This window comes from Stenella coeruleoalba, assembly GCF_951394435.1.
Source record: "Stenella coeruleoalba genome assembly, chromosome: X".
In the NCBI taxonomy this organism is placed as follows: domain Eukaryota; kingdom Metazoa; phylum Chordata; class Mammalia; order Artiodactyla; family Delphinidae; genus Stenella; species Stenella coeruleoalba.
In genome coordinates this window covers 29255509-29278965 of record NC_137152.1, presented here as the reverse complement: position 1 = coordinate 29278965, position 23457 = coordinate 29255509, and the positions used below count along the sequence as shown (strand labels likewise).

Genomic DNA, 23457 nt, shown 5'->3' with positions numbered 1-23457 from the left:
GAGAGTATAAAGTGGGCCTTCGACATCGGAACGCCCTCATTTTATAGAAAAGGAAACTAAGATCCAGAGAAATTTTCACCCGTGGAGGTCACAGAGTAGGTAAGTGGCAAAGCTTGGACTAGATCTCGAGTCTTTCGATTTCCAAGCCACGCAGGAAAGAGTTAACATAGCAGTCCTGTCCGCTGTCCTTTGAAAGGCCTGAGTGTAAGATTGGCCCTTGGATGGCGTCTGGGAGCTTCAGTTTGGGGAGGGTTTCCACCATTCCCAGGACTGCTAAGAGGAACTCCCTGTGCCTAAAATGTTTTTTTGTAAACAATATGGTTTAAAATGAACACCTGCTTTCCTTCTGGGAGTCTGGAATTTGGGTACATGTCAAACAGAGCATGCTATGGGACCATTCCCCAATAAAAACCCTGGGTACTGAGTCTCTAAGGAGCATCCCTGGTGGATAACATTTTACACATGTTGTCACAACTCCTTACTAAGGGAGTTAAGCGCATCCTGAGTGACTCCACTGGGAGAGGACTCCTGGGAGCTTGGACCTGGTTTCCTTCAGATTTCTCCTCACGTGCCTTTTCCCTTTGTTGATTGCGCTTTGTATACGTTCACTGTAATAAATATAGCCACACGTCTGACTATATGCTGAGTCCTGTGAACCCTCCTAGTGAATCATCAAACATGGGGGTGGTCTTGGGGACCTTGCAGCGCACAAGCCAATGTTTTCCATAACTCATTTCACTGCCGCTCTCATTAACTGTATAAAAGAGACAGTAGGAGTAAACCAAAACAGCATGGCCTTAAAAAACCAGCATGATTTAAATGCTGACTTAGCTGCTAAGCTCGATTACTTCTCTGAGTCATGGTTTCATCATCTATAAAATAACTGGGCCAATAATACTTACTTTGTAAGTTTTCTTTTTTTTTTTTTGGCTGCGCTGCATGGCTTGTGGGATCTTAGTTCCCCTACCAGGGGTTGAGCCTGTGCCCCCTGCAGTGGAAGCACAGAATCTTAACCTCTGGACCCCCAGGGAAGTCCCTGTAAGGTTTTTACAAAGATTTAGCGATAATAGTACAAGAGGTCCATAGTATACACCCTTTAAGAAGGAGCTATGATTATTTTCCTTCGAGTCTTTTGGATAAGATGGAATGACCAGAAGGAATTCTATGGATCCAATTTTGTGTATCCATGTAGCAATGGAATTAATTGTATGGACTAAAAAGTCCCAATCACGGCTTCCCTGGTGGCGCAGTGGTTGAGAGTCCGCCTGCCGATGCAGGGGACACGGGTTCGTGCCCCGGTCCGGGAAGATCCCGCATGCCGCAGAGCGGCTGGGCCATGAGCCATGGCCACTGAGCCTGCGCGTCCAGAGCCTGTGCTCCGCAATGGGAGAGGCCACAACAGTGAGGGGCCCGCGTACCAAAAAAAAAAAAAAAAAAAAAGTCCCAATCATATTGGGACTTGTGAGCAGATTATTTTTCCTAGGATCTGTGTAGAGCTCCTCTAACTAAGGACTTGCAGTGCGAATTGTGTGGAGAGCAAGCACGGAAAAAATATGTTTTTACTCATCCTCGGCTTTCAACCCATGCTTGGCTATTCGTCTCTTGCTTTTGGGGTCCTGCCTACTCCACTGATTTCTGGGCCCTGACCTCTTTCTTGCTGCCAATGCGCACTCCTTAGCTCTTTGTTGGATGTTCATCTGTTCCTCCAGCTGCACCTTCTTCCAACCACGAGTTCACACATGACTCATTCACCATCATTCACTTGGTCCTATATAGAGGATCCCCACTGAGACTTCTTTCCTGACTGTGGCCCCGGCTTCAACCCCTAACCAGCTTGTAATATTTGCTCTTGAATAAAGTATATTTCACTTTTGTGGAAACAGTTATTAGGCAAATATAATTCCAGTCAGTGGCAGCATATTTGGAAGAAAAACTCATTTATGTTTATTTATTCTTTTTGTCCCTTGCATCCAGAAGATGAACACAACACTTCTTAATGCTGACATTGTCCCATCTGAAATACCGTAACTAAAAGGTTTAAAGATGAGTTATTTCAAATCTCTTCAGCAATTCAAATGAGGTGGATTTTTAGTATATACTAGGGTAGCTGCCATAGAAAGCAGCCAGTGTCTGCAAGGAGTTGCTTTATCGCACATCGTTTTCAGAAAATAATCATTAGTCTTAGATATCAAGGGCGAAATATTTAAACAAAGACATTTGCTCTGTATTTCTCAATCAGACATGATACAATAGTGAGGGCACTGCATGAGGAGTCAGAGGGCCTATGTTTCAGTCTCTAACTATAGTTAAGTGGTTAAGAGCCTTTTCCCACCTCCACTTTCATCTAGGTAGGGCTGAGCTAATAGTACTTGCCAATAGAATGTGAGTGGAAGTGATTGTGCCACTTTCCTGCTAATGTGGCTTTAAAGCAAGCATCCGGTCTCCATGCTATCTTCCCCTAGCTCCTGGCTGGATGCTGACACCCAGGATAACCTTGGAGGCCACATGTTGAAGATGGTAGAGCCATTCTCATCCAGAGTTCCTGAATGGCCACACAAATAATCAGTCCTTCCGTCTTATCAATCAGGAACATTTGCACTATGTTAAGCCATTGACATTTTGAGATTTTTGTGTTATAGAAGCTAGTATGTCCCTAATTAAGTTGTTTCACTTCTTTATGCCAATATGTTTGGGTTGTTATAAGGATTAAATGAGTTAGAACAATGCCTGACACAGAATAAATGTTCAATAAATGTTAGCTATTAATATCACTACCTGCTCTGATGCTAGCAGGTTATGGGTCATTGAACATGTCAGTTTCCCTGGACCTCCATTTCTTCAACTGTAAAACATAAGAGTCATGCTTGGACTTCCCTGGTGGTGCAGTGGTTAAGAATCCGCCTGCCAACACAGGGGACACGGGTTCGAGCCCTGGTCCAGGAAGATCCCACATGCCCGGAGCAACTAAGCCTGTGCGCCACAACTACTGAGCCTGCGCTCTAGAGCCCGCGAGCCACAACTACCGAGCCCGCATGCCACAACTACTGAAGCCCGCGCGCCTAGAGCCCGTGCTCCGCAGCAAGAGAGGCCACCGCAGTTAGAAGCCCGCACACCGTAACAAAGAGTAGCCCCTGCTCACCGCAACTAGAGAAAGCCTGCGTGCAGCAACAAAGACCCAACACAGCCATAAATAAATAATTAATTGATTAATTAATTAATTTTTTAAAATGTCATGTTTAATGACCATATTTCCCAAAGTTTGAAATTTTATAATCAGAAACCTCTTCAAATTGCTAAGAAAAAATATTATCTTAACCCATGGAAAGTGGCCAGAGGATGAGGGAGAGGCATTCAGAACATCAGATAAAGAGGGAAAGAAGGAAAACAGAGAACAGTCCAAGAGGGAAAACCACTATTTAAAGAGAAGCATATTTTCTTTTTGACATTTATCCATCAATTCTGAAATAAGCTTCAAAGAGAAGATTTACAAACCGTGCTGTGTCCATGAGACTTTCATTCACACCCAAATGAATATCTTGTGTGGTAAGAAAACAAGGGTGTCCTCCCAGAAGTGCAAAGCCTACAGTAAAAGAGAGAGAAAAAAGACATTTTGAAAAAAAGAAAGTAGCCAACAAAATTGTGAGCAATCAGCACCATCTCAATTGAAAAGTCAAAATCTTTCAATCTCACCAGCCTCTCTGATAGGGAATTCCCAGGGAAAGCATAATGAGGAACGGAGAGAAGTAGATGAAATTTTCTGTACCAGCGCTTAACTCTCCTTCAGATGTGTGCCCATTTCTCCACCCTCTTGTTCAGATCTTGGCAATATGGGGCATGTTCTCATTTGGAGACTATACCTCATTTTTATTCTTTAAAATATATAATGATGTCCACCAGGAAAATGGGAAAATAAACTATAGTATGGGATATCATGGATTACAATGGAATACTATTCAGTAATAAAAAGGAATGCACTACTATACGTACAACATGGATGAATCTCACAAGCATTATGCTGAATGAAAGAAGCTAGACACAAAAGAGTACATAATGTATAATTCCATTTATATGAAGTTCTAGAATGGGCAAAACTAACATAGAGTGGCTGAAATTAAAGCACTAGTTGCTTCTGGAGAGGCTGATTGGCTGGGAAGGAGCATTGGTGAACTTTCTGGGGTTACAGGAATACTTTATACCTTGACAGTTTGTACGTTACAAACCCATATATGTGAGTATATGTATTCCTCAACACTTATTGAACTGTACACTTAAGATCTGTGCGTCTTCCAGTATATAGATTATAGGTTAATTTTTTTTAAATAAATTAATTTTATTTATTTTTGGCTGCATTGGGTCTTCGTTGCTGCACGCGGGCTTTCTCTAGTTGTGGCGAGCGGGGGCTTCTCTTCATTGTGGTGCGTGGGCTTCTCATTGCAGTGGCTTCTCTTGTTGTGGAGCACAGGTTCTAGGTACGCGGGCTTCAGTACTTGTTGCACGTGGGCTCAGTAGTTGTGACTCATGGGCTCTAGAGCGCAGGCTCATGTGGCACACGGGCTTAGCTGCTCCATAGCATGTGGGATCTTCCAGGACAAGTGCTTGAACCCGTGTCCCCTGCATTGGCAGGCAGATTCTTAACCACTGCACCACCAGGGAAGCCCAAGCCCTTAATTATTTAAAAATTGAAAATAAAGTGAGTATTGAAATGGCAATTTCAGGTCACTAAAGATCAGCAAGATCAGAAGGTCATTCAACTGCTGTATTTATCCTCCAACCAAGACAGGGCTAAGCACCACTTGCATACTGCCCTCACCACTTTTCAGCCCTCCATGGGATGTGAGGTTATTGCAGACATCTGAGCAGATGAGGATGGCTCCTTCCCCACCCTCATAGCACATTCCATTGGTCTGGGGAGGATGACACAGAGAGGGGCCTGCCCCAAGCCATAGCTAAACTCTGTGGTAACAAGGAGAGCCCTTTTACCACATGCCCTGAGGCAAAATTATGGGAAATGGTGACATCCAATCAGAACTTTACTTTCTCATTTGAGACAGGTTCAATAGGCAGGCTTTCTTAGATATACAATGTAAAGGCAAATAAGTATAATTACAAGATAGAGACGTGTCTGAGGAATTTTGCAAACATTACTTTTTTCCTCCTTATTGTAACATACCTACTTTGTCTTTTGGAAAATATGCAAGTCACAATTTTCTAATCCTACTTGTTTCCCATGAGAAAGGAGGAAATCATTAATCTCATGGTGAGTTGGGGGACAAAGAGTTTTAGACTCATGAAGGGGAATTTGACCCAAAGTCTCATGAAACAGCCCACTGAAACCTTAATGCAATTTGAATGTGGATAGGTGATATTAACAAATCATTTTTATTAGGTATGATAATGATATTGTAGCTATACAGAAAATATTCTTAGTTATTTGAAATATGCATACTGATATATTTTGAGGTAAAATTTCATTGTAGCTTTAATTTACTTTAAAGTATTTCACTAACTGGGACTTCTCTGGCAGTCCAGTGATTAAGACTCCATGCTTCCACTGCAGGGGACACGGGTTCGATCCCTGGTTGGGGAACTAAGATCCTGCATGCCATGCTGTGTGGCCAAAAAAAAAAAAAATTTCACTAAGAAAAATGAACAGATAAATCAAAGAAGGCAACATATTAACAGTTGATTGATGTAAGGGGTATTGGGGTGCTCATTATGCTAATCTTTCTACTTTCTGTTCATTTGAAAACTTTCCTAAGTAAAACAACAACAAAAAATCCACGACAAAACAATTGTTCTCATTTCTGTTACTACATTTAAAAAATAATTATATTCTACCTATTTCATACTTAAAAGTATTCTCTTATAAATGCCCCGTCCAAATGATTTTTTAGCTACAGGTCACTATGCTCTGACTCTAGCAATGACTAGTCACAGAGCACTACCAGGTGATGGCAGTTCAGAAACTTTCTTCCATTGAATCCTTCACCCTGACAAAGAGCATATTAGATATTATTATAAGAATTTTATAGACAGGAGTTTTGAGAGTCAGAGAGTCTAAAAACTTGTTCAAGATTGTTTTTTTAAGAACCTAGAGCTTTCTCCTAGGAGAGCCAGCCCCTAAGCCAACTTACATTGGGATCTACAGAGGCAGGACAACATAGTGGAACTAGATTCAGTCTTCATCTGAAAATCAGGCAGTTTGCCTAGAGCCCTAAGATCCCTTGCAGATCTGATGTGCTACATCCCAGGTAGAATGAGAGAACATGAAACACACAAACAGTCCTACTTGCTATGGGCATTGTAATAAAGAATCTGACTCAATTTATGATGTTTGATTGCTACCCACCATCACTCTCCCTTCTCCTCCCGCCCTGTGCATGGGCATCTTCACCCCAGCCTCACCCCACAACCACAATAAAAGCACAAGCCATATGATTTTCCTGCTCTCTAATGCCACTTTGGGACCAATTTTGGAGCTAGCCCTCCTCTCCCCAGAAAGCCACATTATGTGAATAGTAAACCTTTTCATACCCTCTTGGTGCAAGTATGTTATCCTCACTGTCAACAATCAAACCAAATTTTGGTGGGAGGCACATCTTGTCTCTGTGGAGTGACCACAACAGGTCCTAGCCCCATGGCATGGTTCTAAAATTTATTCATTCATTCGAAAAGTATGTGCCTGGTGCCGTTCTAGGCACTGTGAAAAGCATCGTAAACAACAAGGTACAAGTCCCTGCCTACCTGGAACTTTCATTCTAATGGGGGAGAGATGGATAATACACTGAATGAGTAAATTAAATATCTTGTATGTTAGATGTTGACAAGTGCTACATGAAAAATAGAGCAGGGAGGGAGGATAGGCAATGTAAGGAATAGGAGTTATCATTTTAACATGGTCAAGGAAGCCGCGTTGAAACATACAAGACAGTGGGAAGAGCATGTCTTGAGGGCCCGAGGAAGGGTCATGACTGGTGGATTCACGGCACAACAACAAAGTTAGTGTGGAAGGTATAGAGTGTGTGAGGAGGAGAGTAATAGTTGGTGAGGCTGCAGAAGGAAGGTGGGGAGGAAGCGACAGCTTTGACTTTTGTCTGAGTGAGACGGGAAGCCATCAGAGGGTTGGAGCAGAGGATGACATGATTGGACATATGTTTTAATAGAACATCCATAGTGGGGCAAGGGCAGGAGCAGGGAGACCAGTCAGGACACTTGCAAAAATCTTGCTGAGAATCGATAGCTTGGACCAGCATAGTAACCACTGAAGCAATGAGAAAATGATTGGATTCTTGATATATTTTGAAAGTAGAGCCGCACTCAGTTGATAACCTTACTTCCCACCTCAATGAAAAAAATGGTAACAGAGAACTTCCAGATTCCATCACCCCATTTCCATACTTGTCAGCATCTGTACCTATATGTTCTGCTTCCCTTCCTGTTCAGCATAGATGAACTTTCCATACCCCATGTATGAACTAGAAGCCATGCCCCCTCACCTACTCAAGAATGTTGCTCTACCAACTCTTCCCTTTCTCTCTTACATTACCTGCATCGTGAATAGGCTATTCTAATTTTTTCACTCATTAATTTTAAAAATGCAAACTTTCTCTTGTCCTTATTTCCCTTGCCAGGTATCCATTTAATTCTTTGCTCTCTTTGCAGCCAAACTCTTGTTTTTTCTTTCTCTCTCCAGTTCCTCATCTCATTTCCTTCAAATCTATTCCCATAAGTCTTTGGCCCCCCAACATGGCACCAAAACTCCCCTCACCAAGGTTACCAATGACTTTCACATTGCTACATCTAGTGGCCATTTCAGTTCTTATTTTTCTTGACCTTGGAGCAATTAACAAAGTTGTTCACTGCCTTGTCCTTGATAAACTTCCTTCGCACACCATCCAGGACACCACACACTCTTGCTTTTACATCTACCTTGGTAGTTGCTTCTTCTCAATCGCCATTGCTGGTTCTTTCTCTTTTCCTTTACCTCTTAATGTCGATGTTCCCCAGGGCTAGTCCTTGGTCCTCTTCTCCCCGTCTACACTTATTTCCTTTATAACTGTATCTGGTCCCATAGCCTTAAATACCATCTGTATGCTGATGACTCCCAAGTATTCGAGGTCAAATTTCACTCCCCTACTCCAAACTAATACCCAGCTGCCTCTTCAACATCTTTGCTTGTGTGTCTAAAAGACATCTCAAACTCAATACTTCCAAAACTGAACTCTTGATTTTCCCCTCCATCCTGCCCGACCTGCTCTATCCTGCTCCATCCTGCCCACAGTTGCTCAGACAGAAACCTTGAAGTCATCCTTGATGCCTCTCTCTTACCTGATACATCAGGAATCTTGTTGGCTCTCCCTTCGAAACATATCCCGAATCTGGCCCTCCTACCCCTTCCTCTGCCACCACCCTGGCCCCAGCCTCTATGTACTGTAGCAACCTACTGACAGCTTTCCCTGCTTCTATCTCATCTGCACCCCCAGCCCCGAAGTTTATTTTCAACAGAGCAGTCAGAGAGATCCATTTAAAATGCAGGTTAGGTCACATTCCTCCTCTGTTCAAAACCCTCCAAAGATTTCCCTATTGTACTCAGAGTAAAAGGCAAAGTCCAAATAATGGAGTACACGTTTCTCCCTCACTTCCAGGCAGTCTTCTCCTTGCCGAGAGCGCTTATCACCTTCCAACGTGATATATCATCCACTTAAAATGTATTATGTCTATTGTTTTTCGTCTGTGTACCAACTAGAATGTCAGCTTCATGAAGGCAGGGATTTACCTCTCTTTTTTTCACTGATATATCAATCTCAGGAACCTAGAATAAATACTGGTACATAGTAAGTATTCAACAAATACTTACTGAACAAATGCAGGAAGGATTTTGACTCTGGAGAGAGGACCCATTCTTTTCACTTGCAAACATCTCCTAATTTTGTTAATGGAATTTTCTATTACGTGTGAAGTGAGCTAATGCGATTTAGTGACGATTATAATCACTAATCACTCTTGAGCCCTTAATCTATTTCTAAACAGGGGAAGTCACCTAAACAAAAATGAATACTGCACATTCGTCAAGAAAGTATTTACGGTGCACCTACGATGTGCCTGGCACAGGGATGAATGCCATTGAGGGTTGGGGACTGTGGAGGAAGACTTCAGAGAAAGTTTAAGGCCTCCTGGCAAGTCTGCTTGAAGTCATACTCTTACTGTGACAACCCAGGATTTGTTTGTTGGCTTTTCATTTTTCTCTTTGTGCTATAACGAAGATTCCCGTCAAGCCTGGACTTACGAGGTAGGGATAGGAAGAGAGGTTACAGAAAGTGTTAAGAAATAGGAGTGGAAGCTGTGAATGAAGAATGTTGCCTGCCCTGTCAGCACACAGATGATGCTGTGGGCTATTATCAGCCACTACCACCGCCCCGAGGGTGAGTCCTGAGGGAACTCCCAATGGAGACAAAAGGGCTGCCCACTGCCAAGCCCTCAGTCACTACAGCCACCCCAGCAGTGCACCCTGAGGGGACTCCGGATGGGAAAGAATGGGATACTGGCCCTAGATAATTAAGGTGCATATCAAAGGAATGATTTCCATGAGCCCAGATTCTTGCTTCTTCCCATACATAAAAAAGTGCTAAATTCAGTAACTTGAGATGTCTGGTTTTCTTTCATTAACAGTAATTTTTTGATGTTCCCACGACCTGGATTTTTTTGCAAACACTCCTGTATATCCTGGTTCCTCCCTCACCTCTTCAGAACAGTCCCTCAGAGCTACCTGAGAGGCTGCCTTCCAGGCTTAAGTCCTCAGCAAGTCCACCGAATAAAACATAATTCTCAACTTTTAGGTTGTGCAATTTTTTTCAGTCGACAAAGCCTTCAGCAGTTCTTGAAGAAGATTAAACGGGAGGACATTGCTTCTAAGAAGGAATTGCCTCTGCAATTTTTGGTCACCGATCGAAAAGAAGCCTCAGACCCCAGTCCAAAAGTACAGGTCAAGCATTCACCAGTTCATCAGACGTGGATGGCATTAAGTGGTTCTGGAAGGTGTCAGAGGTTCTGAGAAGCCACCAGGAGCTGCCATTGCTGAGGAAAGGAGGACAGCTGGACGGGTCTCTACTCTCTCTTCACTCTTCATCCAGAGGAGTTTGTTTTTATCTGTTTCACTTGTTTATGCGTACACATCAGATATTTTTGAACAAAGGATTTCACCTGTTAATATCTTAATTTCTGTCTGGGAAAATAAAAGTACATCTTATTTTACTGTTTCTTTTCCTCACAGATCTCTGCAAGCTTTGGAGGAAGGGTTATAAATAGAATTCACGCTCTGGAAATGTAAAGGCTCTGAGAGCTCTTGCTGGTAGAACTAAGGCAGCTATTAACCTCTCTGTGCTTCGCTTTCATTCCTGCAGCATAGTATCACGTTTTTTATATTGCCTCCTCTGTAAAGATGATGAATTTGAAACAGCTTGGAAAGCACTAGCTTCCATTTCACCTTGAAAGTCAAATACCAGTGTTAAATAATGAAAAGAACCATCTCGTAGGATGCCCTGTGCATTTTTCCATCAGCTGCCGCACTTACCAAGATTAATAAATGTATCCACCTATCTGCTCAATTAATTTGCAATAAAAGAGTATAGTCATCAGTAGACACACAGGAGAATTGTACAGTTTGGCAGGCAGGCATACACAAAGAGTGGGTGAGGAATGAATAAGCTACAACTACACACACAGCAACATCGATACAGCTCCCAAACATAGTGCTGAGCAAAAGAAGCCAGACACAAAAGAGCATATGCTGAATGACTCCATTTCTATAAAGTTTGAAAACAGCAGAACTAATCTGTGAGGTTAGAAGCCAGGATAATGGTTACCCTTTGGGGGCGGAGCAGGGGTTGGGCGGGGGGAGTAGCAACTGGAAGAAGATACAAGGGAGGGCTTCTGGGTGCTATTCACATCCTATTTCTCTATCTGGGTATTAGTTACAAGGATGTGTTTACTGTAATAATTCATTGAACTGGACACTTAATGATTTGTACACTTTTCTCTAGGTGTCTTACATTTTAATAAAAATATTACATGGGCAATTAATATGGCTTGATTTGGGTGAAGAATTTTTTTTAATTAATTTTTATTGGAGAGTAGTTGATTTACAATGTTGTGTTAGTTTCTGCTCTACACTAAAGTGAATCAGTTATACATATACGTATATTCACTCTTTTTTAGATTCTGTTCCCATATAGGTCATTACAGAGTATTGAGTAGAGTTCCCCATGCTATACAGTAGATTCTTATTAGTTATCTATTTTATTGGGTGGAGAATTTTATTTTGTCCCCCGAGATAAGTATAAATGCTGCTGTATCTTTGCAACTCAGGCCTGGGATGGAAGCCTCAAGGACTGTCCTCCGAGGATCACCCCATCCCAGAGGCTGACACAAATCTGGGGTAGCAATTGACAGTTTTAATTACATCCTATTTTCATTCTAAATACCAAGGTAACAGGTTTTGATGAAAAATTGTGTTAACCGACAACCATTAAGATGCACATGTACACAGTAGAAATGCTCTGCCGTGTTGGGGGTTGAGGTTTACCATTTCTGTACGCATTTAAATCAGCTGCTTACTCTGACTGATTCTCCTACTGTTGAGTTTGGCAGGATGCCATATGCAGTGAGACCCATGGGTATTTATTGAGGATAGTGATGAATATTCTGTGAACCATAACTTTTTATGATCGTATGTTCCTTTTCTCATGTATTTGTTATAGTTTGTAATTTTGTGCAGATTTCAGAGCATTTTTTTTTTTTGGCCTTGCCGCACGGCATGCAGCATCTTAGTCCCCCGACCAGAGATCAGACCTGTGCCCCCTGCAGTGGAAGCGTGGAGTCTTAACCACTGGACCGCCAAGGAAGTCCCAGAGCATTTCTCTATAGAAAACCATCATTTAACAAAATGCTTAATGCGACCTGTAGAAACAGCTTTATTGGAATAAAACATGACTAATAAATGTCTGAATTAAATTAGACACTTAAAAATACATTTAATAATAGCTTCTAATCCTGGGTCTGCCATTTATTAGCTATATGTCTGTGGGCCTTTTGCTGAACCTATTTCAGCCTGTTTTCCTCAGTGGTCTCACCCTCATGGAGTTGTCATGAGGACTGAGATAATCCCTGTAATTAATGTAGAGCACTTAGCACAGGGTCTGTACCCAAAAGCTTATTAAATCTTCACTCTTGGTTTTATTAGTAGCTTAACTACCACGTGATATGTGCATGGTAAAACTGATCACTTATTCAGGGGTATTTAAATCGAAAATAACATTTGAACAGAGAAACGTGGTAGACAACACTAAGAACCAAGAAAAAATAATCTGAAAGAAACTTAAAATTGAGAAACTTCTATATATTAATCGATTCTTTTTTTTTTTTTTTTTTTGCGGTACGTGGGCCTCTCACTGTTGTGGTCTCTCCCGTTGCGGAGCACAGGCTCTGGACGCGCAGGCTCAGCGGCCATGGCTCACGGGCCCAGCCGCTCCGCGGCATGTGGGATCTTCCTGGACCGGGGCACGAACCCGTGTCCCCTGCATCAGCAGGCGGACCCTCAACCACTGCGCCACCAGGGAAGCCCATATTAATCGATTCTTTTGATGACTTCAAAAAAGAACACCTCTCTTAAGTACTAATGATTTTAAAAGATGGTAACCAATGTTGAAAAGGAGCAGAATTTCAGAATTACTGACTGGCTTATGCAATATTCATTTTTCCTTTACTAAACGTCAATGTCATTGTGACCTTTTAAAGAACCCAGCTTTAAAGAGCAAAATGTTCTCAGCAGTTTTCTTCCTAGGACTTTAAAGATTAGATGACACTTTATATGTTTCCTTTCTTCCTCCTTCCTTCTCTCAAAGGGCAAGGGGAGTGCATTAGTAAGAACAGTAAACATGAGATCTGAATCCTGGTGCCAATTTGTATTAATTGCATGAACTTAGCAAGTCACTTGATCACTCTAAACTCCATTTTGTTATGCATTTGAGGCACCTCATTGCTGATCATTACAAGGCAAGAATTGCATGAAGTAGTTGTTTGCTTCTGAACCCTAGAAAGCTCTGATGCTTGTAAGTAGGATAAGATATGCAAAGGATCAACCAACATGTTTTTGTTTGTGGTACCTTCTCCTCAGTCCTATCCATTTGCTCATTTGGGCAGTCATATTATTGATTCAAGGGAGGTCTGATGGAGCAGAAATGCAGAGAGAAACAAGAGGTGATGTATGGCTTATGAGTTTCAAAACAGACTTTTTGAAACTCATTACAGAGATCATAGTTTGAGAAAAAAGAAATTTTGAATTTCAACAGCTTAGGATTTCAGGCACAAACAGCAGACTTGAAAGAATACATGGATAGTCAGAGCCAGTTTTTCCTCTTGCTTTATCACCTGGGAACTGGAAGGGGAAGAAAAGCTGCAAGAGCGAAGAAGCAACAGAAATAGACTTTTGACACTGTACCCTGCTGTCGGTCCCCCAAGCCAAGGACTGAAGGGTAGGGAGCATGATGGAAATTTCAGATGAGTTTGGGGAACCCCAGAGCTGAGATCACCTGTGTCTTGCTTTTAAGACAGCGTTCTAGGAGGGAGCGAATGTTCTAGAACTGCTTAGCACCCAGAAAGAGGAAGGAACGATAGAGTAGAGAGAGCCTTGCAATATCTCTGTGCCCACTGTGGCGTGCAGAGCCGCCAAGAGGTTGAGAGAGCCAAACCAAGAGATAGCTCAGATCCTGTGATCAGAGTAAAGCAAACTCCACAGTAACTGGGAGCCAGTCAAGGTCAAATAGGTCTGGTCCAAGGTTCAGAAGTCTCCGCAGATTTCAGCATGGCCATGTGATGATGATGTCCTGATGACCAGTGACCAGATCCCCATAGCTCTTAGATGCCTGGACATTGAGATACTCTCCAGGACTTAACCATGACTGTGGGGAAAAGGGGAAGAGACCCTAAACTGACACAGTAAACACTTTTTAAACAACTGAGGATTGCCTAGCGTTGCAGAGATTGTTTCCATCATCCAGCAAAATTGATACAAACAAGGAAAAGTTCTTTACATGTTAGAAAAATACACATTTCTTGCTGACATGAGTTGGAGGCCTGAGAATTTATGCCCACTGACATTCTGTACTGAACATGAAGAATTATTTGGGACTTCTACCCAAGTCCTCATGGAATCCCTACAGATGAGACTCAGCCTTCTGCTTGCAGCTTCTATGAGAATTGGGAAGAGCATGCAGAGGCTTGCACTACTCATTCTCAGTGACAATGTTTGCCCTTTGTTGTTGCCAAAGAGACAAACAAATGCCCCCACTGGGCTACTCCTCCCAGGTCCTCACCCTCTGGCCCCCTCTTCAACACAAGTCCAAGTTTGTCTACGGACTCACCTGTTTCTGTGGACAATCTTGTTCGAGTACTTCTTTTTTCAAAAATCATGCCTAAGGACTTTCCTTGCAGTAAAGGCAAATACTGAAAGTCAAGGACAAGAATACAATTAAAATGAAATATACATTTTATATCCAATAGCAAGGATTACGTTTCAAAACTTATTCTTTACATTATCAGAAAATGTAGAATAATTAACACTGTTCCCAAACAAGTGTTCAGATGTTATTTAAACAGTGAATTTAAAGTGTTTTTTTTCATGTTGTATACAAATGGGGGAAGGGAGCAGGAACTCCCACAGCTTACTGACACGTAATGAGAAAGTAGTATTAGTTGCTCTGGGTTCAACCTGAACATTTGTTCCAAAGTTTATTAATATTTCACACTGGAGCCATCTTCTTACTTAAATCCGTGAAAACCTCTACCAGTGTTCAATGCCCTTGGAGATGCTTGGTTCAGAAGTGTTTTCTCAGCTAGGGATGTGCTTCTCTGTCGCAACGTGGGGTACTCAGACTCCTAAAGATGAAGCTCCAGAGTTTCAGCTACACTTTCATCACGCATCCTTGTGAGAGTGCAAAGACTTTGTTCCTAGAAGTCATGTGGAAACAATCTGGAGAGTTTGGGTGTGGGGTGGAGCTCTGCCTCCTTCCTCTTCTGTAGATGGACTTCCCAGTAGGATGAGTTCTAGAACAAACACATTCCTGCCAGCTAACCTTCCTCACCACGAGGTGTGAAGAACAAAAAGCCTGGGATCTTGGGGGACATTTTCTCCTTATTTCAAGGTCTTCTATAGGAACCCATAGCACTTAGAGTCACTCCTATTTTCAGTTCGTTCTTAGGAGCTTGGAGAGCTAGTGAACTAGATAAGAAAATCAAGGTTGTGTAAAACTTTCTCAACCTGAAACCAGCTCTTTCAAATGCTTCTGAGCAAGCTTGGAATATGAAAACACTTTCACAATTAAGCAGTCTAAATGAAGCTGCTGCATTAATTAAGCGTGTTTCAAACATAAATTGCTTAAAATGCAGAATAATGCTTCCCGCAAGGCACCATATCCCATCTCTTCTCCTACTTGGTTACCATTTAATTGTTTATTTGCTAATCTAAATTTTTTAACACTGTCACATCATCCTGAATTTTTAAAAATTATCCTAATGATGATATATCTGATATTCATCCACAATTGAAATTTGTTGCTAGAAAAAATGTATCATCCTTATTTTTCATTTGATAGAAAACACACAGAGAAAAGAAAAAAGGTATAAAAATAAAATCCTTCCAGAGAAATGATTCCTTAGGTTCTGATTCAGTTAATAATGACTTTCAACATTCCACATGAAAGGAATGCAATGAATTGTCATTGAATAACTGATTTTTATGCTTTTTATATGCCTGTACACTCAGTGATAATCAATTACCTTGCCTGTGTAGTTTCATTACTTAGCTACTGTTTAGGAATTTTAATGTATTTTCTTTTCCCTCTTTCTCTGGAAAGGCTGTCATTAAAAAGGCTGATTGGTAGCAGTGGAAGGTAATGTGGAAATGCTACATACCTCTCCTTTCTGTTTTATCCTGTATTTCAGATCTGCTGATAGCCATAGCATATACTTAATCTCTTCTCCTGTAAAGTTCTTTAGAGTGAGGAGGTCACGACCCTTTAGCTGTACTTTATTTTGCAGTGGTTGTCCACATCTACAAAAAAGAAAAAGAGAACTATACATTTAAGAAAACAAAATCTAAAAAAAAACAAAAAAACAAAATCTATGTCCTATGGTAATTCACTGTTTAATTCTTGACACAAAACATAGCAGACACATAGCAACATTGCAAATTGGTATGGCTGTGGTTTACATTTTAGATAGCCAGCATCCTGAATGTTGAGAGAAAAGAAAAATTTGAGGAAAGAGGCTGAATTCTTCTCTGCTGGAAATAACCATATGAGTGGCTTTGTTATGTATTAGTTAGGCAAGTTACCTAAACTCTCTCTGCACCTAAATTTCTCACCTAGAAAATGAGTATAATAATCTTATAGGGTTGTTGTAAGGATGAAATGATTTAATACATGGAAATCAGACAGTGTCTGGCATATAATAAGTATTTGATAAATTTTAGCTATTATCATTGAAATCATTCAGTGGTACAAACAGAATTTGTTATGTACATATAATAGAAAACAATTTCATTCTTTTCCCTCTACTGCCCTTCAGATCTATTCTTGAAGATTTGTTCTTTATTGTCCCTGGTCAGATACAATGGACCCTGTGGCTTTTCTATTAACTTTTAGGGGGAAAAAAGTCCTCTGCTTATTTTATTCCCTCAAAGAGTCTCAGTAAAAGCATGTGTAATAATAACAATGATTTTTGTTTAACTTTAAGAAATGTACTGCAGGGCTTCCCTGGTGGCACAGTGGTTAAAATTCCACCTGCCAGTGAAGGGGACACGGGTTCGAGCCCTGGTCCGGGAAGATCCCACATGCCGCGGAGCAACTAAGCCCGTACACCACAACTACTGAGCCTGCGCTCTAGAGCCCGTGAGCCACAACTACTGAGCCTGTGCGCCACAACTACTGAGCCCGCGCACCACAACTACTGAGCCCTCGTGCCACAACTACTGAAGCCCGCGCACCTAGAGCCCATGCTCCACAACAAGAGAAGCCACCACAATGAGAAGCCCACGCACCGCAACGAAGAGTAGCCTCCATTCGCCGCAACTAGAGAAAAGCCTGTGCCCAGCAACGAAGACCCAATGCAGCCAAAAATAAAATAAATAAATAAAATTTTTTTAAAAAGAAATTCAGCAGATTTCTGAGAATAAATTTAGAGAGATCCACCATGATGGATTTTCAATGCCATGACTAAAGTCTGAAGACAAAAAAGATACCAAGAGCCCCCCCAAACAGAATTAATGTTGAGGCAAGAGCAAGTATGGCCTGTGGCCTAGGCTGGACACAAGACCTAAGAGTCATGGAGGAGACTTGACTGTGGTCTAGTATGTTGCTAAAGCTGAAATCCTCTAGGGCTCAACCACTCCAGTATTGTATTTGCACTACTAGGAACAATGGTTGGACATATGCATGTGAAACAAAAGCATTATAACCTTGGATCCTATGCCTAGCAGCCTGTGTCAAGTGCAAAAACCTGGAAAACTGGTGAGAGGACCTGGTGGGATAAGTTTTTGCCCATAGCACTATGAGGGCCAAATCCGAAGTACATTAATAATGAACTATACCAATATTTTGGTTACCTCTTTCCGTGAACCCCTTTTGGACAGAGTAAGTCCCCTGGGTTCTTGGGGACAAAAAGAGTGGAAAGGTAGATCTTGTAAATCTGTCATACTAGCCTGTGAGAGTTGGAGTAATTAACTGGAAAATTTTTTAAAAACTGTATCTCACCTGGTGAAGGGGGTCGTACTGTTTACACCATTGAAAAATCATTAGAGCAGCCACCGCCTTTCTCAATTCTGTCCAGGAGGCGGGGCAGGAAATGTTGTCTTGGGAAAAAGAGTTGTTTTTCATAGATATCAAGAGCTAACCAGGAAAATTTATCACTGGAAGGAAAGCAAACACAATGGTTCCAATTTAAATTCCTATCCTGTTTACTGTCTCCTCCCCTCTGCTCCAAAATGGAGTTGCCACACCTCTTTCCTAAGCTACTTAAAAATTAGAGAAAAGTAAAAAGCCTCCACAATTGTACCATGTTGAAATGCCTCCTCCACAGACCCCTTTTTTCCTGTCCGTATCAAGCATTTCTTGCTTTCTGGTGATAAACTCACACGCGAGTTAGCTAGGTAAAACCGCTGGCCTAAAGGGCTATTAAGTTCTCACAGAGACCCAGTGCTTCAGTTGGAAGCAGCCTACTCTAGTTCATGAGCCAGACCAAGGCCAGAATCACTATTTTAGTGTTCCCATAAAATGCTTGGTCTCTTTGTACTCAAGTGTGTCTCCTTGGTAAACCAGACCTAAACCACATTCTCATTCTTCAGCCAACACATAACGGGGAGAATACAATATTGGAGAAAACAATGGGAACCACATACAGATTTTCTGTCAAAACTGTCATGGCAGTCGGTTATAGCAGAGCTTTTGAAAAAGGCAACTCGTTTGTTACATTAATTTTATCCCTTGAAAAAATAATTACAGAGATTTCTTCACCCCAAACCACTGAATGCTAAGAAGTTAGGCCAAGGTAATAGTAAACCCTTGTGTTAGCTTCACCCAAATATCTTCCTAGCTAGAAAATGGAAGAGTATTCTCTATTGGCAGAATGAAACCTTTCATTGCTACAGTCTGCATTTTCCAACTCTAGTAAATTGTTTGGAGTAGCGGGGGCAACCTGGATGTGTTCCCTTGTATAATTGTATTTTGTTGGAAGAGAAAGTGCTTAATTCGAGTAAAATGTGGTCAGTCAGAAACTGACTTTGCCAGAGTAGGAAAAAATTCAGTGTTAAATGATATTTTGATCCCCATGGAGAGTTTGCGATAAAGACTTTAGCTTCTGGAGGCATAAGAGAGGGCCAGTGGGCCTTATGGCAGAGATTTTGGTGTTTCTTTAACATTGCAGACTGATACAAAAGGCATATTTTCTTGGTGTTTTTTTCGTCTTTACTGAGATTTTGGCTGTATCTTTTAAACAAGGTGGGGGAGAGGATGGGGGGATATTGAACAAGGGGAGATTGGCCAATTTGATCAATTTGGAAGGATCGAAGTCATCAAAGCAGTGGAATGAAAAGAGCAGTGGTTTTAAATATTCAAATTCGAGTCCTAGTTCAACTATGACCTTGGGAAGATCATTTTCCATTTTTGGCATTAATTCCTCATCTGACAAAGTAAGAAAATGAACTACAAATCAGTGATCCTTCATGTCTTTGACTTCCACAACGCTCATGAAGTTCATAAATACAAGATTTCCCACAGGCCATACTGGAGCCATCTGAATTCTCAGTGGCCTAAATTTAATTTCATCCCTTTCTTTCCATCTCAGAAAGGTATATTGCAACACAAGGCAGGGAGAGTGACCCTCTTTTCACAAAACACTTGAATATGATCCTATTGATTTGGAAAATAAAAGCACAAATCATTTCCAAATTTCTCTATTATTAACAATAATAATAATTTATTAATAAAAATATACCTGCAACATTTGTCACTGTTGCCACATGCTCATATGTGGTATAAATTACTATTGATAACTGGGTGACTAGATGGTTTCTAAGATACCTTAGATAGTCAGTATTCTAAAACTGTAAAACTTTGCCCTCATCTGAAAATTGAAGAGTGGGATGAGGATTCGTGCAGACCTACTATTAAAGGGCTGGAAACGCGAAACTGTCAAAAAACTGTGGCCGCCTCTACTTCTTTTATCTTAGTTAAATTATTAAATTACTAAAAATAACAAACTAGAAATAAAACCCCAATTCTGCTGTTGGCCAAGGGAAACATAATGACCCCATTCCATTCCTGGTCTCATGCCTTGTATAATTTTCTGAAGTGAAGAAATATGTTTTGTTGTTGTTGTTGTTTTGTTTTAATTAATTTATTTTTGGCTGCATTGGGTCTTCATTGCTGCGCACAGGCTTTCTCTAGTTGCGGTGAACGGGGGCTACTCTTCGTTGCAGTGCGCGGGCTTCTCATTGCAGTGGCTTCTCTTGTTGCGGAGCATGGGCTCTAGGCAGGCAGGCTTCAGTAGTTGTGCCACGCGGGCTTCACTAGTTGTGGCTTGCGGGCTCTAGAGCGCAGGCTCAGTAGTTGTGGCGCACGGGCTTAGTTGCTCTGCGGTATGTGGGATCTTCCCAGACCAGGGCTCGAACCCATGTCCCCTGCATTGACAGGTGGATTCTTAACCACTGTGCCGCCAGGGAAGCCCCAAGAAATATGTTTTTTAAAAGGCACTCATTTTCAATTATGATGGAAAATGTGAATAATCAAAGAGGACTGTTTTCTCTCCTCTACACAAGAGCGTGGATGGCCTGTAATTGCTTCGTCTGCATGTCCACGTATGTATAGATCGGCACGTGTGTGGGATGAAGGGAACTTAATGAGTTCTGTAAGCCCTTAGAGAGGCCTGGAATGAAATACCTGAAAACCAGTCACCTCCAGCTCCAATGCATAACCTCCACAGAATTGGGTGGCTTAGCTCAATATTCTCTGAAGAAATTGCTATTTGTGAGATGAAATTGAACTGCACTTACAAGTTGGTCTTCTCTGATAAAGAAAGATATTATTTTAGTGGTTTCTTTAAAAGCTATAAGTGGTTTCCTTAATAGGAACAAATCATAGGACACTGTCTATTATCCAAACACAGCCAGGCTCTAGAGCCTTGTTTGTGAGATGAAAAGCCTATGGATTGGGTGTTCTCGGCAGTCTTGGTGTCTGATCCTATTGATTTTGTAAAAAAAAAAAAGAAAAGAAAAGAAAGAAAAGAAAAAATTACTGACTAAAAATGATTGATCGGGAGCCTGTGTAGATGGCTGCAGCCTCACTTGAGCAGTCATTTTATCATGCCCATGTGATACGGCTGCTCGCTTCAAAACTGTGCGGTCCCTATTTTGTGGCACTGCCAAACCCTAACCACATATTTCCTACTACTCTCTAGCGCTACACTCACATGGTATGTAACAAGCGCCCTCCGCCTTTCCCAAGAGAGACAGGGGTGGGGAGGGGAGAATGGGGGAGTGGGGGGGATGCAGAAGAACCCGAATCTCTGCAGAAGGCTGAAAATCAAAGTAAAAGTACCATACAGGCAGAGATAATGGGGAGATTTTCTCTATTGTTAAGGGGTCGTCAAAGATTATAGGTCTTATTGGAGATCAGCAATTCTGAAATCATCTAGCTGGCAGGTAGGGTGGCTAACAAAAAGAGCAGGAAAGAAAAATACTCACGCCACCTGAAGAGGACACCATTTCAGTGTTATGCCATTTTTCAATAGAGACTCATGCTCTGTAGTTTCTAATGACATGAGTGATTTGAGACTTTCATATTTTCAAATAGCAGGTATGGATTTGGGCTGACTTAGCCATGCTTTTGCCTCAGTCCCCATTCACTGTGAGAGATGGCTAGCCGGAATTTTCAGAATCATAGTCTAGCTACTGGATAGAGAAAATAGAATCTTAGTAAATGCCCCAAAATGCCTAAATATTTGGAAGAGGTTTTTACTTGCAAAAATTTAACCTGTAATAATGGTAAAAAAAAAATCAGTCATCACTGTGATTTTCAAAGAGGAGTGTAAGTTTAAGCTCCAAGCTTTGGTTATTCATTCAGTTGATTGTTTCCAGCTCAGTGATGAGTCTTTGTTAAAAACCGTGGAATGAAATTTCATCGCACTTTCATCTGATGTAACTCAGCGGGATGGAATGATCAAATAATGAACATGTGCCTGTCACTTGACAGTTTTCACACACATTATCTCACTGATTATTGCTAGACTGTGATTTCATGTGTCTGGAATGAAATAACTTATTTACCTTATTTACCACCGTATCTCCAACACTTTGCTTAGGGCGTGGCACGAAGTAGGTGCTCAATAAGTGTTTATTAAATAAATGATTGAAGCACCCTGTGATGTAGGCAGAACAGGTATTACGCTTTCTCCCATTTTATAAGTGAAGCAACATCACAGAAAAGTTTAGTGACTTGCTCAAGGTTATATAGCCAGCGAGTGGTAGTGCCAGGCCTTGAACCCAGTTCTTTAGACTCTAAACCTGAGCTTTCCTCCAGATGCTTGGTTTATATAGTCTAACTCTGGCACTAACTAGTAAACCCCATAACCTCTCTGGGCCTCATCTACCTTATCTGTAAAATAGGAGAAGGCATTATTCTGTGGCTCTGAGGTCCCAACTTTACAATATCATTTACAATGTTGTTCTGGCTTCTGAGTGGTGCTAATGGTAGAGTCCAGAGAGTCCAGAGCTGTCAGGCGGCCCAGAGAAGGGAGGCCCAGGGCCACAAATCACAGGGCCACTTCCTAAGAGTGGGAGAAACCTTCAGACTAGAAGCTTCTAACTTTAAGAGTCATTGAGGTCATTTTGAGGTCGGTTTCGGTTGTCAAGAGGCACTGGGAAAATTCTGATTGTTAACAGGCAGTTACTCTAGAAGCTTTCTGGCAACAATGTCCGGATTTGATGGCCTTACTTCCCCGATTAACCCATCACCCTTGTCCTCTTCCCCAGGGACACACTCCACACCACCTTCGACCGCAGGCATGGCCAGTTGGCTGTGAGGAGGATGCAACTTTGTAAATATTTATGTAGTCGTTCTTTTGGGGTCTGTTTTTTTTAAAGATCGAATCAATCACCATGCCCCAGAATGATATATTGTTTTCAGGCAAACCCAAATACAAGCTGAAGGCCCTGTGGAGATTAGTTCCTCTCATTTCCTTCAGCCAGTTGCTCCTTTAGTATGTACACAAATGGAAGATGTCCAGAACATTTAGTCTGTTATACGTGCCACGGTTAGTCGCCCCCCCAACCCGCCGTCACCTCCCAGTGCCCCATGAAATCTGATTACAGAGGACCGAGAAATGAAAGCTCAGCTGGAATTAGAGACAGTTGTCTCCAACAAGGGTAGAACCTGGCACTATACCCTGCAGAAAGAGGCCTTAGGAGGCTGCACTTCTCTGCAGAATAGAGTTTCATTTATCACCACGGTTCCTAAGTCAGACTCAAATCTCTGGCCATCACTTACCGATAATTTCGAACCGCGAAACTGTGACCGTTTCTAAGAGCTGCCTTGTTCAACAGGATCCTCAAATTAAACAGCATATTCTTTCGATAGTGAAAAGGATGATTCTGTGCTCTTGGAAACGCCGCACCAAGGTAGCCAGTGGGGTCCACCTGAAAGCTAAGAGTCCTTTTGATTACAGAGAGAGAGCAAAGGTAATATCACCCTTCAACTACCTTATCAAATTCCCCTGGTTAGAGATACTGCAGGGCAGGGTCCAGGAGCATTTGAACTTTAAGCCAAGCTCCAATCCACCACTGTGGGGTTTTTTTTGTTTGTTTTGGGTTTTGTTTTGTTTTTCTTGGAGAAGGAATCCTGACTCTTTTGGTGC

At 41.7% G+C, this 23457-nt stretch overlaps 1 protein-coding gene across 3 annotated transcripts in view; it reads right to left on the bottom strand.

Moving 5' to 3' along the window:
• The window catches only part of OTC (ornithine transcarbamylase), a gene marked incomplete at both ends in the record, with an annotated part of 55715 nt that extends 32548 nt beyond the window's left edge, over positions 1–23167 (bottom strand). For all 3 annotated transcript variants that reach the window (XM_079911063.1, XM_079911065.1, XM_079911064.1), the window contains 4 exons: positions 3493–3580; positions 14418–14499; positions 15967–16105; positions 23091–23167. In XM_079911063.1, the coding sequence (XP_079767189.1) occupies positions 3493–3580; positions 14418–14499; positions 15967–16105; positions 23091–23167 (386 nt within the window). The remainder of the gene's footprint in view (positions 1–3492; positions 3581–14417; positions 14500–15966; positions 16106–23090) is intronic.
• Between the last annotated feature and the right edge of the window lie 290 nt (positions 23168–23457).